The sequence below is a fragment of the Caenorhabditis remanei genome, chromosome V (assembly GCF_010183535.1).
Source record: "Caenorhabditis remanei strain PX506 chromosome V, whole genome shotgun sequence".
Taxonomy (NCBI): Eukaryota; Metazoa; Nematoda; class Chromadorea; order Rhabditida; family Rhabditidae; genus Caenorhabditis; species Caenorhabditis remanei.
In genome coordinates, this window is record NC_071332.1 from 12703591 (window position 1) to 12716902 (window position 13312).

The window sequence follows — 13312 nt, forward strand, 5'->3', positions numbered from 1 at the left end:
TGTTTGAGAACACGCGAAACCTACTTACCAAACATAATTGATCCCATAAAAATCATGGAAATCGCAATCGGAAGAATAGGAAATCTTTTGAGTTGTTCTCGATAGATTGAAACATCATAAGCGAACATTATAAGTTTCTGAAACTAATTACATAGGAAACTTTCTGAAACTCAACGAATTCACTTTTAGTCAGAACACTTTTGATCTGTTTGAATTTGATACATTGATTTGAAAAATATTGTTTTATTTTAAGTTCGGCGTGGAAAATTAGAAAAAAATGAAGAAATAATACAAACATGTGTGGAGAAAAATGGTTACGAGATAATAGAGAACTTTTTATATTGACTTTTCACGTTGTTGGAACTCGAAAAGTCACAGTTCCCTCGTTTTCCAGTTCTTTTCTAATGACAATTCTTTCCTAAATCTCACTTGTTTGGTTAGAAAACATGTGTTTCTCTATGGTTTTGAGACGTCTTCAGATAAAGAATTCAGTCTGATGGTTCGAATAACGAGAGGAGTTACATCATATGATTCGACAAGTAAACTCTGAAAAACCATCGTTTTTTATTTCTTTCTTTCTTGAATTATTTTCCAATTTTTGTATTTTCCTGTTGACTCAAACTACTTTTATAAATCTCATCGGTTTGTTCACGAATTCATACAAAAATTGAGACGACCTGACAACCTGTAATTTTTATTTGCACCTTCAAAGCTTTTGTTTCTACTAAAACCTTCCAAACAAATCATTTTTCGAGTGCCAGAATAATGTTCCCAGATTCTTATAAATTCATATGAATAATTGCAATCAAATCTTCAAAAAATATTACACCCAAATTTCTCTTTTCCTTCAAAACTTTTCTTTCGAAACATGTGTTTCCTTTTTGTTTTTCGTTCAATGAGATAATCAGATCCCGAAGTTTTTGTTCTGCGAGAAAATATGAAATTTACAATTTGACAAATTTATAGAAATAAATCAAAAACAATAAAGAGAATACTGTTAAAAAATCATAAGTTCGACTGAAAATGAGGGTTTTTGAGGAGGAGAGATGAGAGAATTCCGAGAATAATTTGTGTTGAGGACTCTGATATGAACTGGAAATCAATTAAAAGAAAAAATACAATTCTAGAAGACATTATACATGATGAGCACATTTTATTGGTCCTCAATAAACCCAGAAAACGGATTTTTTGATGAGTTGTGGAAATGAACGTTGTGTTAACCCTGTTGGTCACAAAGAGAATATTAACAAATGAGAGAATCAGTTGATTTAGAGAAGGGAGGAGAGAGAATTGAAAAATATTAAAAAGTCATGGGAAAAGACAACAAAAAGAAACTGATCATTTGAAATGAAATGGAGGAAAAAGAGAGCAATCAATGGAGAAGAGAACTGGAGAAAGACCTTTTGTTTCACTTGGGAAGATGGTTTTGATTCGAATAAATATGAAGATCCGTTTGATTTTATTCGTGTGGAGCCGAGAGATCAACCCATTGTTGAGCAGATAATGCATCAACTGCCGGTGCAACTGGGAAGCCCATCATTGGATTCATGAATTGCATTGCTCTGAAACTTGTCGTTTTTATTCAAACTGTATTTGAAATATAATTGATTTTTTGTTAATAGATCTAAACGCATACTGAAATTTCATAAAATGTTTCTTCCAAAATTTTAAACCCTACAGTAAAAATCAAAATTGAAAACTCACGGATTAGGGAATGGCTGGAATCCTCCATAATTCATCGTCCTCTGCATATATAATTCGGCTCCTGGATAGTGCATCGCCGTGGCAGCTGCCAGTGAAGACGGATCCGGTGAATAATTGGCTCCACTATCAGATTCCGAATCGGGACTTGGTCCAGGTGATTGCTCACTTCGATTTCTCCTTCTATTCTTACAAACATTCATATGTGGAGCTCGTCCAGCACGATTATTTTGATCGATCATCGGTTGGACGATTCGACGACGAGCATTGATAAACCTGAAATATTAAGGAAATTAATTATGAGTAGTGTGAGTTTTTTTTGTTCGATTGTCATAATATGTCACAGATCCCTTTGTTTTATTTCTCAAATGATTTCCTCCTCAAGTTTCATCTGTCCGCCCTCTTCATCGGACCTAAACAACCACTAAAAGTGTCAAATCGTGACAATTTATGTGCGTCACAATTGAACCAATGCAAGTGGCCAGAAGAGAAAAAGATAAGAATCAGTTGGAAAGAAAGAAATAGCAACCTTCTCAGAAACTAAATAACTTTTGTCTCTCTCTCTTTCTGAGCGAGAAGATCATGAAAATCCCATAAATCGCGTTAACCACAACTACTTGAAGATGGAATGAGGGGATAAAAAAGTTAAGTGACCAATGTCACACTCGTAATATAAACGCAACGAACTATTTGACGAGCGCATAAAATAACGTTTATAGGTTTAGTGGGTGCGTGTGTTTATTTCGTTGAAACTAAAGATGATTATCAGGTGGAATCATGAGAAAGTAATTGACTGGATAAAGTACGGTAGAAGGAGTTTGAGCATAGCTAGGCTGGAAGTTAAGCTGGATCTAGGTTACGCATTCTCGACAATTGTAGTACTGGTACTGTGGAAATATATCAGACGTCTTCCAAGTCAACGCATTCAAAATCCAAAGAATTTGAGGATGATAGCTCTAGCCGAAATTCTGATAATCCGAATTGAGCTTATCTAATTCTGATTCCAAAACCACCTCATACGTCTTCTGAACCATTTTTCAACCCCTTCTCTCCTATTTTCCCCCAATCATCACCCCAGAAATTCCCACAATCAATCTTAGTACCTTGTCACAATCTTTATCAATTCAGTGTCCATCTATAAATCTTTGTCCTTCTCATTCCTTTCCCCTATCATCTCTTCTTCAGTATGTGTCAGTCACTCTCGTCCGAAAAACCACCGCCACCCCGAAAAAAGCAATCACTCTTTTTCTCATAAATTGACACCTTCATCGTCAACCAAATTGACAAATCGACCCCTCAATATGAAGAAGCGCTTCTTCTTTTCCAGAGACCCCCGTTTCTCTCTTTTTCTCTATCTACATCGAATGTATCCTTCTCTATTTCCCACTGCTTTCGGGGTGGGGGTGCCTTCGGCTTGTCAACGTCGCCAGCTGCGTCGATCCATCATTGCCAAGGCTGTCGCTCTGCCAGCCAATTCTCTTCGATCTCTTCGTCTTACATTGACTCTACCGGACCCCAACCCGCTCTGTTCGAATTGCCGCCTTGAAGAAGAAGAGAAGGAAAAGAAGAGAGGCAAACGGGGGGATACGGTAATCGACAAGGGACGATGAAGATGAGGATGAAGACGAAACAGACACAGAATCTCACCCCCTCCTCCTTCTCTAACTGTTGCCAGTTTTTCGAATTTCAAAATTCTTCGGAACGAGAAGAACAAAAAGTCTATCAATAGAATGGGAAAACACGCAGATAAATATGGAGTTTGTGGAAAATCTAAAGATTCCTAGAGAGCTAGAAGACTCTAGCTTGTGGGACATATTGGAATGGAGGTTCGCGATTTCAGAACTAGAGCTTTCAAGTTTCAGATGTTGAACCCCTTCGATTGACTATTTCCGACCCCAACCCAACTAATCAAAAGTTTTCCAGCATTACCAAAATACTCCCATATTTTTACCTTGTTTAAACTTTAATTGAATCCTTACTCTCCCTACTAAAGCATCTTTTTTGCAACCAGACAACAACCATTTGTTATGCATTAGCCCTCCCTTCTCTCCATCCTTCTACTCGGTTCCATCCATCTTCCCAACTCCTTCGGGCATTTTCCGTCTCGTCTTCTTTCCACCCCTTATCAACTACTATCATCATTTCTTTTTCCTCTAATCCTTAGAGGCGAAACCTCACTTGTTTCCTTTTAAGCCTGTTGGTCCCCCGGTGGTTTCTCTTCTCAAAACCATCAAAAAAGGAGAATCAAAGAAAAAAGGAGGAGCAATGGAGAGAGAAAAGGTGGACTCGCTCGTTTCGATGCGGGGTGGTCGTTCGTCAGTTTGACACGAAATGTCAGTCAAATGTCCACTCAATGAGCGTTGTTCGTAGTCGGAATTGGGGAAAAGGCGGAATAGGATAATGAGGGCTGAATCGACGAGTCACCCTGTCTCCGGATACCTGACCACGGATGGGAAGAATGCGAACAGGAAGACATGTACAGTTATGGTAGAAGAAGAGAGTGGAAGCTTGGAGAAAACTGGAGAAGGCACTTTTAGGGATAGTCGATTCTTTAATATTTCAGATGCTCAAAGTCTACGCACGGTCTACAATCTCAAAAAACTTCAGAACTAAAGTTACCGTACTACATTTAACAAATTCCAAAAATCCCTCGAATACTATTAACGTGTCGAATCCCAGAAGACAAAGCTTCTCAAATCCTATAATTTCCGAAACCCTTTACTATCATATCGAAACAAAGACAGTTTAGCTAACCTATCCCTGTCCAAAAATTGCAACACAAACCCCCAATTTCTTTCTCTTCTCCTGAATCGTCAAAGTCACTACTATCGTTTTTCACTAATTACCGGGTGTTGCTCGATGTATCTGGTGCCATGCGCATCCCATTAAACGATCACAGTCTATGTGTGTGTTTGTGGAGGGGTGTGTGCAATGGAGTGTGTCATAATTGGAGATGGATACCATTATCCGTTTCCAAATCTACTGTTTTGATTCTCCCATTGGATTCACACCTCGTAAATCAAACAGGTGTCAAAAACAGGACTTTGTTTGGTATAGAGAAGTACCGCTGGCAGTACTTACAGAATTGGAATAATTGAGTCTCTAACCCATACTCCTAGCTACATTTCATATTTCAGATTTCCAGAAAACGGCTTTCCAAGACTAAATACAATGATCCGGTCCCTCAGAAAAAGTTGGTCCTTGCACATCCCCGAAATGTGGTCCGTTCATGATAATCTACCCCCTCATCAATGACCCGAATGACGCAACTTTGTTAGGTCAAACAGTCTCTACAGTATATTTATCCTACCATCGCGCATGCGGTGGATTTGTGAAGTCACCGACAAAAAAGGGGAAATCTGATAGGCAAGTTACTCAGGAGGAGCAGATTACATAAACATTTTGAGTGTCCCCAAAAGAATCATCGAAAACGGAACTTACCAGTTATTGACCTGAAGAATTGTAAGACCCGTTTCTTTTGCCAACTGCTTCTTTTGATCTTCGGATGGGTAGGGATGCTGAAAAAACAATTAGATTATTGAAGGTGTTGATATCAATTGGTCCCTTCTCACACGGGGAAGATCTCATCATCTGTTTGGACCACAAAAGTGACCTCTGACCAAGTTGTAAAAATTATGTTACACTGTTTGTGTTGGAAGACCTGGAGGTTCGTGTTGTACGCTCACGTCCCTGTCTTCCGAGAGACTCGAGAGACCCCCCAACAAGTTTTGTAAATCTAGATTACTGTAGAATGGAGAAAAATGAGAGGAGTGTGAAGAAGGAGGCAAAAAATGAAGAAAGAGGTGAGAAATTGATGACAAAAAACATGAGGAAAGAGATGAATATGGTAGATAACTCGTCTTTTTTCCATTTCTTTTTTTTGCTTTTCTTCTTAACCTTACCGACAAATTTTGAAATAGCCACGCGCGAAATTTGGTTATCGCCTCCTTCGAGAATACTTTCGGTACTTTTCGTTTTCCGTTTTGACTTCCGTTCGCTGAATCGGAAAGTACTGAATCTCGACCATCTTCGTTTGATCCACATACTGAGAATTCGTCACCTGGAATTCATGATGAGGTGTCTGGATCATTGGATCAAGACCCTCCTGTATTCGGACCAATTTTTGTGATGCTTTTGGGATGAAGAGATAAAGAAAGATAAGAGAAAGTGAGGTGAGATGAGAGAGATGAGAGATAACAGGGTGTCTAACTGTCTGTGCTCTCTCCTGAAAAAGCAGGAAAAGAGTGGAAATTGATAAACGTGAAGAGAAGAGATTTCAGAGATCACAAAAACACAAAAACTCAAAAAGACATTTTCAGACGTGATAAACTCAAAAACTCAAAAAATCAGTGCGACATATAACAATTAAAAAACACTTATTCTTTTAAAACCAAAGTTTTTTACTCATTTTCCTTACCGTAAGATTTTGAAACAACCATTGTCTGAGCCGATTCGTCGCGGTCTTCGGAAAGATTCCACGTCCTCGACTCTTGCCAACTCGGCCTCCGTTAGGAGTTCCCGGCTGCTTCTTCCCTCCATTCTTTGAAGAAGACGCTGAATTCTCATTCTTGACTTCCGAATTCATCATGACGACATCAGGTGTACCGTAGTCACCGTAGTCGTAGGGACCCATATCTTGATGATAAACAGAAGGATCATGAGAATACATGGACATCATGTCTCCATGATATTCAGATGACGATGACGACGGAGGGACAAGAGAAGCGTCAAGCATCGAGACACCGGCACAGTGAAGACTTTGTTCGATGATATTTTGGGATTGTTGAGGAAGAGGTATGAAGTCCTGATGGGAATGATGTGGATGATGAAGAAGAGGTTGTGAGTGGTGAAGCAACGGACCTGCGAAGCGATGGAAGAGAATAATAACACATTTAAAAGCAGTAGCGGCACACACACACAAAACTAGAAAAGGTGTCAGTTGCAGGCGAATGCACATACAAGTGTTATTCAGACGATGATGATGAGATTGGAGTGGTAGAAATATAAATTAATACCATGCATCAAGAAGAGGGAATCTGGTTGAAAATATGGGGAGAAAGGGACGGAAAAACGGGAAGAGGGGTTAAAAATAAAAGGAAGATGGATGAAAATGAGTTTGGAGAGAGAGAGCAAGGAGCGGATAGCATCACAAAAGGTCCGAATACAAGAGGGTTGTTAGCCGGGGCGACAAAAGGTATGTCGACACGTGGATTGGATTATTTCTGAAGACGATCGAAGTTATGGTTCGAGAACTATCAGAGACAGATCCATCCCCATAACTTCATACTACCATAACCCATGTCCAAAAATCGAAAAAACTTACCAGCTTCCGAAATCGAATCCATCGAATTTCCGTTGGCGTGTCCGTGTGGTGTTTCACCTGACAAGGGTGTCGAATCCTGTCTTAGACCACCTGATGAACATGTTGATGGACTACTGACGGCTATGGGTAATAGCGTCTGGGAGGCTCCAGCCGTCGAGTGGAGCGTCCCGCCGTTCACTAAAGGGTGATCCCCGGGTTGATTAGATGAAGAGGAGGATGAGGAAGCGGCGGCTGCAGCCATTCCAGCCATCGCGTACGCCATTGAAGATCCCTGAAACATCTATAACTGATTGGATATTTGGTTTTAAGAGTTAGTTGGTGCAATATTTCACACTGTCTTGTGACCTCTCGTTCCCTCAAATTCTTGATTCAGTCTCCCCAACTGTATAGATTTTAGCCCTACGATCATTCTGTCGGTCGACATGAAAAGACGTCCCCAAAAAACCAAATTATGCAAATTCCAACGCGCGCACAACGTTCCAAACGTCTTCTTCTTCTTCTTTTTACCGCTATCCTTCAGAAAAGACCCCCATTGAGTCAAGTACTTTCTTATTGTTCGAAAGCCATGCCGCCCAATTTAGAACAGCTAACTGTTTTGTGTTCATTCAGACACTATATCGTTTACCCAAAGTCACCTATCTCCTGCTGTGCGCTCCCATATTTACCGCCTAATCATTTCTTGTTTGACACAAAACTATCGAATCCCACCACTCACACATATTTGGTCGAATAGACAGGCACGAAAAGGAGCAATATGTGTGGTCAACTGAGTGTGTGTATTATCGGTTAGAAAGGAGAGAGAGAATCCAATTATTGACACCCGCATCTATCTATCCTATCGGGTGAGGAGTAAAGAGAAAGAGTGTCGTGCACTTTACTAGATTGACTCCTATTATCCATATTTATCCACACAAAAGTCAAAACATTCGGAAATTAAATGAGAAATCAAGAGGACAATTGGATTCAGAACACTTTCAGATCTCTTCTATCAGTATTTTTTCTGACACAAAACATTTATCTCGTCACTTGATCATCTTCTCATTTCGTTTATCTTCTGAGCACCTATACCACTAAATTATTTGATTCTCTGCTCGAAAAGTGTCAGTTGTTACTTCTCATCACCCCCTTTAGCCCTCTCCCAATCTATTTCTCACCTCCAACGGATGTCCGCCCAATACGTTCTCAGGCAGTGGTACTGATTGTGGTTCATACGGTGGTGGATAGTGCATTGGAGTCGCTCCACCGGCCATTGATGGGGACGACGAATGTCCATGATGACCCATACTTCCAGGTGACATTGGTGGTTGAGATGAGGAAGCTCGTTCGTCTCCGACGATGTCGAGGGGCATTTTGCCTTTCAGACACGTCACGTACCGGTTGCAGAAGTTATCACAGAGTTCGTGAACCTGAAATAATAAAAAAATTTAAAAATGCAAAATAAAAACTAAGACATCATTCAAAAATTTATACTAGACAGTACGGTAGAATCCCTATAATATGTTTCAACTGGATCCTACCAAATGTGATTTCAAAATAGTTTTCCCTCCTAAATTCATATCGAATGACCTAACTTTCCCAACATTAAAACTAAAAATTCTAGGCCAGACATAAAATGAAAGAAAACTTGTACTTTTCTGTTAAAAATTCTAGAAAAATGTGTGTTGACTGCCTATCGTAGAAGTGCACTTTCAATGTCCTCTCTCCTGCTCCCCTCCTAGCACTGATACGGTGCCAGTCGGCGCCCAATTCGAAAAAGTGCAAATGAGAACAGTTGATAAAGACTGATAACTGTTCATGTATACAAGTGAAATCGACTAAAAAATATGTTTAAAACAGAGACGCAGACATTATTCATGGTTTTTGGGGTGCTCTTTTGTCTGCTGCATCTTTCATTTCTCTTCTTCATTCTCACTAACCTTTTCAAGCTCCAGAAGATGAAAACGAAGCATTTGAATCGATTGAAGCATAATTTGGTCTAATTGTGGATTCGGCACATAGTATTGCTTGTCCGCATTCTCCTGAGTCTGCAAATATTCATTTGTTATTATCAAGTATCTATTATTTTGAGAGAGGTACGTTTTCTCTCTTTGACTGTAGATCAAAACTTACATGTCTTACAAATTCATTGAGATCATCTTTGAAAGAGGCGCTGGAGCAGACGTCAGATGACGTGGATCCGTCACGTGCCGTTTCACGTGGTGTTGATGTCGCCAGCTCACATTTCTCGAATAGAACAACTAGAAGTGGGTAGAGTGGGTGACTGTAAATTGATTTAATTGATTTTTTGGAACGTTTTGAGGAATTTGAAGTTTTTAGACTCTTTTTTGAAAGACAACTTTTCTCATAAATAAAACGCACGCATAGATGGCTTCTTTATCCCGTTTCATGGCCTCTCCCATTTCATGGTGCATCATCGGAGTGGTCGTTGGCGCGGCGCCCATATTTGTGTACAAATTGAAGTAGGCAGTTGGATCGGCTGCGTAGCTGACCGGATCGGTGCTCGCCGAGCCGGGTGGCGGTCCATATCCATCGTTGAACTGCTGAAAGAAAGATAAGATAAGATACAGTAACCAGAGGTAGAAGGAAAATAATCTTTTTGATGTTGAGTTCAGAAGCATGGATTAACTTATCTCTTCTTCTGACAATGGATTAGATAGGTTCGTCAAGGTTAAGATTCTGACATTTTTTGAAAAAAGAGGCCGCCCGAAAAACTTGGAAAAAAGTAAAAGAAAGACAAAAGACCCAGAAAAGACGTTGTGTCGTTCCAGATGCCGTCACTATGATAGGACAATTTTTTGACGAAATAAATCTTCTCGCCCCCATTGATGGAGATGCGAACGATGGATAAGAGGAACATCTGAAGACAACTAAGTCTCTGCAGGTGAGAAATGCTTCTCTTTTATCTTTATTTTTCTATTTCTCCACCCCTAATAGTCTCCACTGATTGATTGATTAATGATTGGATCATCAGAGTAGACAGCAGCGAAGAAAGATGACATATCAGAATGGAACGGTTGTATTTTTTAGTTCCTTTAGATATAAAAAGTCTCTTTTTTTAGTTTTCGGAAGCTAGTAAGCTCTAGAACCCATTCAAATCATTTTCATGGGTTTTATGGTTTTGTTGGGAAAAAAGAGTTTAGTGGAAAGGGGGAGGAGAGGAAAGTTTCTTATCTTTGGGGTGACGATTCGGAATAGAATCAAAGTGATACTGTCGTTAAGATCGTAAACTTTGCTGGTTTTTCTTGTTGCAGAAATCGAATCAATTTAAGAGTGAGACGGTGGTTTTTAGTCTAAAAGTGTTTTTTGAATAGGTCGGGGGTTAGGATGAAAGACTCAGAGAACTGTAGGAATGCTCAATGGAATTCCCCGACTTATTCTTATCTCAAAAATAGCCTGCAGTCAAAGAACTTTCTAGATTTATTATTTAAAGTTGTTCGATCATTGAAAAAAGAAACCGAAAAGTCTTGAAAATTAGTTGAGACTGTAGATATTGGGTCCACGGTTTTGTGGAATGAGGGTGGGCAGAAGCATAATCATATGAGCAGGCACTAACCGTACTTCATTAGATTTTAGAGCCGAGAGACTGAAAATCGAGCTATTTGAATTTGGAAAACGGGGAAAAAGGGAAAGACTGAGCTTGGCAGCCGATTGGAAACCAAGAATGAGCCCATAGCACCAAACACAACGATAAATTATAGAGAAGAGGAGGAAAAAGATGGCGGCGCTCTTCTGGTATCATGTCAATGTCAGAAGAAGAAGAAGGAGTAGAAGAAGAAGAAGAAGAAGTACCCTCTGCGCCATCGTTGTCGTTGCCGACACGGGCTGAATAAGATGAACGATGGTCGTCGGGATCGAACTCGACGCTGTGTCCGTTTGTCCGTGTCAGTCAATTCAGTGGTCAGAGCTTGTCGCCCGCCCCTTCTCGTCTTGTTGATCGATTGATTAGTGTGTCGAATTGATGATGGTGTTCCGTGATGTCTGTGTGATTGAGATCCCCCCGACAAGAAGAGGCAACAAGATGGGGGGAACGTAAATAATATGACAGACAGATGAATATCGAAAATGACAACTTCTCACACACTTCAAAACGGTTGTATGTCAATCTTGTCCGATCGGGGTGGGGTGAATTTTGGGCGGAGCCCTGAAGAAGTGTGGAGGGTCTGGTGTAGAAGAAGAAGGCAAGTGGAAGGGGGGCAACCCGGGGCAGATCGGAGGCGCGCGCTCTCTCCTGTTAGCCCTGGGGAGACACGACGTTGTTGGACGGGCGCGCGTTTGCCTCGGGGTCTTGGCTCCACCCACTTGCGCCAATCATCGTCGTGTGAGGCTACAGTAGACTAGGCAAGGAGGTTGAAAATGAAGTAGTAGAAAACGAAAAAAGAAGATGTCGACCCCGACGACGACGACGACGAAGGCCAGGACAAAAAAATACATGCATTGCATTTTCCACTCGTTTTTTTCTTCTTGTGTTTTAGCAAAAAAGGTCCAGGGAGGGAACGAGGGAGGGCGTGAGTGATTTTCAGTCTGACCTCATCTTGCTCCAGAATTCAGAATATTTTTGTACCTATTCTGATGGTTCTCCGTTTCTCTTTTCCATATTTCCAAATCTTGTAATCCATTCATTTTCTTGATAAGAAACACATGATTAATGTGATTAGAAAGAGATAAATAGGAGGAGGCCTCTCGGAGAGAAATGAAGAAAAAGAAGAAGATAAAGGGCCGATTTGTGTGAAAATCATCAGGATGTTGACGATAATGATAGTGTGGAATCTCGCATATCATATCAACAAACAGATGAGAAGAGATTTTATGGTGGAACTAGTTATTCCACCTCTATTTCGGAGGTTTTTATTCAATTTTGGAAGATTTCCGACGTTGAATTTATATTCCCCCATTTTTCCAAAGAGTCATCGACACTTAATTTATGACTTCGGAGTTTTGAGATCTTCGATCTATTCGGCCCTAACTCAAGAATTTCTTGTTCCGAGAAAAAACAAAACTGACAGCTTGAGATGAATTTTTTACCTTAATTTTTTTTTTTTCAATTAGAATACAATTTAAATTGGAAACTATGAAAAGTTTCGTAACAATTTTTCCTGAAATTTATAGGAATTTCAAAAACCGCTTTACAATTTCCAAATTTCACAATAACCGATAATAAATGCTCCAAGTTTCAAATTTCTAAATTAAAACTAAGCAAAATCTAAAGAACCTAGTGTTCGAGTGTGTTCAAGAACCAGAAACCCAAAACCGGAATATCTGTTTTTTTCAAGATTTCTACCTCACCAAAAACACAAATTTACAAAAAAAGACCAACCTCATGACACTCGATCTTTTCTCGTTTAATACTCGATGTATCCAGATCGTACGTCGAAATTCCACTTTGAGCCGCCCATGTATCCGCCGATGCGTGTGCCCAAATTTTTGAGTCGCCGCTCATTTTTTCCTGCAAATAAAAAAATAAACATCAATTATCATTTATCATTCGAAAAAGTTCTCGAGATGTGTCACGATGAAACAGATGGGAGTTTAAAGAGAAGGATAGAGGGGGTCCGGGGATGGATGGACCACGGGAGACGGGACGACGGGGACAAAAAAACGGAGACGGATTTGAAAAATAATAAATGGGCTAGGCTCTCCAATGAACAGTTGAAGGGACACACCGGGGCGGTGAGCGGGAAAGAATTCAAGTTCTACAACATGATGATGACTGTGTGTGCGTGTGTCTCCGCTTTGAAGATAAATTGCTTTTGTTCATTTTGGTGCACAAATCAAAGCTAGTACAGAAAAAGAGAAAGAGAGATGTGTATATTCAAATTTTAGGGAATCTAATGAATTTCAAATTGTTCTTTTTCTGGTGTTTTGGGAGGGGTTGTTGCAATGATATTACTTCATTTCGAAACTAGTTTCCCTCCAACTTTTTTGTTTGATAAGAATAGAAGAGTACATACGGTATCGATTAGTTTTCTAGTTTCCGGGAAAACTTTGAAACAATCGATGAATTCAAATTGGGCAGTAAGTTGTACCAAAAGTCAGAGAGCAGTCATTTTTTGACACATTCTCTCTTATCAGAGGAGACTGTGTCCCAATAGCATATCAGAGAAATGGCAACATTAAAATACAAAAGTTTTCGATATTTCCACGCACTTTCCTCTGCTTTTCGATGAGTTTCCAAAATTTCCACATCCAACAGTTTTCCCTCATCCTACTTATACTCCAGCTGCACTATATTAACGCCTTCTTTTGTTCTAAAGGGATTAAGATTAGGATCGTCTTCATTGGAAGATATAC

General features: G+C 39.9%; 2 protein-coding genes across 2 annotated transcripts; one reads left to right on the plus strand and one right to left on the minus strand.

Annotated features, from left to right (window-relative positions):
* Positions 1-1459: 1459 nt before the first annotated feature.
* On the minus strand, positions 1460-12461 carry GCK72_019407 (uncharacterized protein; the record flags this gene model as incomplete). Its single annotated transcript, XM_053733010.1, has 12 exons — positions 1460-1562; positions 1705-1977; positions 5143-5219; positions 5604-5761; positions 6106-6561; positions 7025-7295; positions 8179-8430; positions 8941-9048; positions 9134-9284; positions 9383-9564; positions 10814-10846; positions 12339-12461. 12 exons carry the CDS (start codon positions 12459-12461, stop codon positions 1460-1462), a joined length of 2187 nt encoding a protein of 728 aa, XP_053581923.1.
* GCK72_019408 (uncharacterized protein) lies at positions 7000-7212 on the plus strand (the record flags this gene model as incomplete). The annotated part of the gene is made up of 1 exon (XM_053733011.1): positions 7000-7212. The coding sequence occupies one exon, from the start codon at positions 7000-7002 to the stop codon at positions 7210-7212; it is 213 nt and encodes a 70-aa protein (XP_053581924.1).
* Positions 12462-13312: the final 851 nt, after the last annotated feature.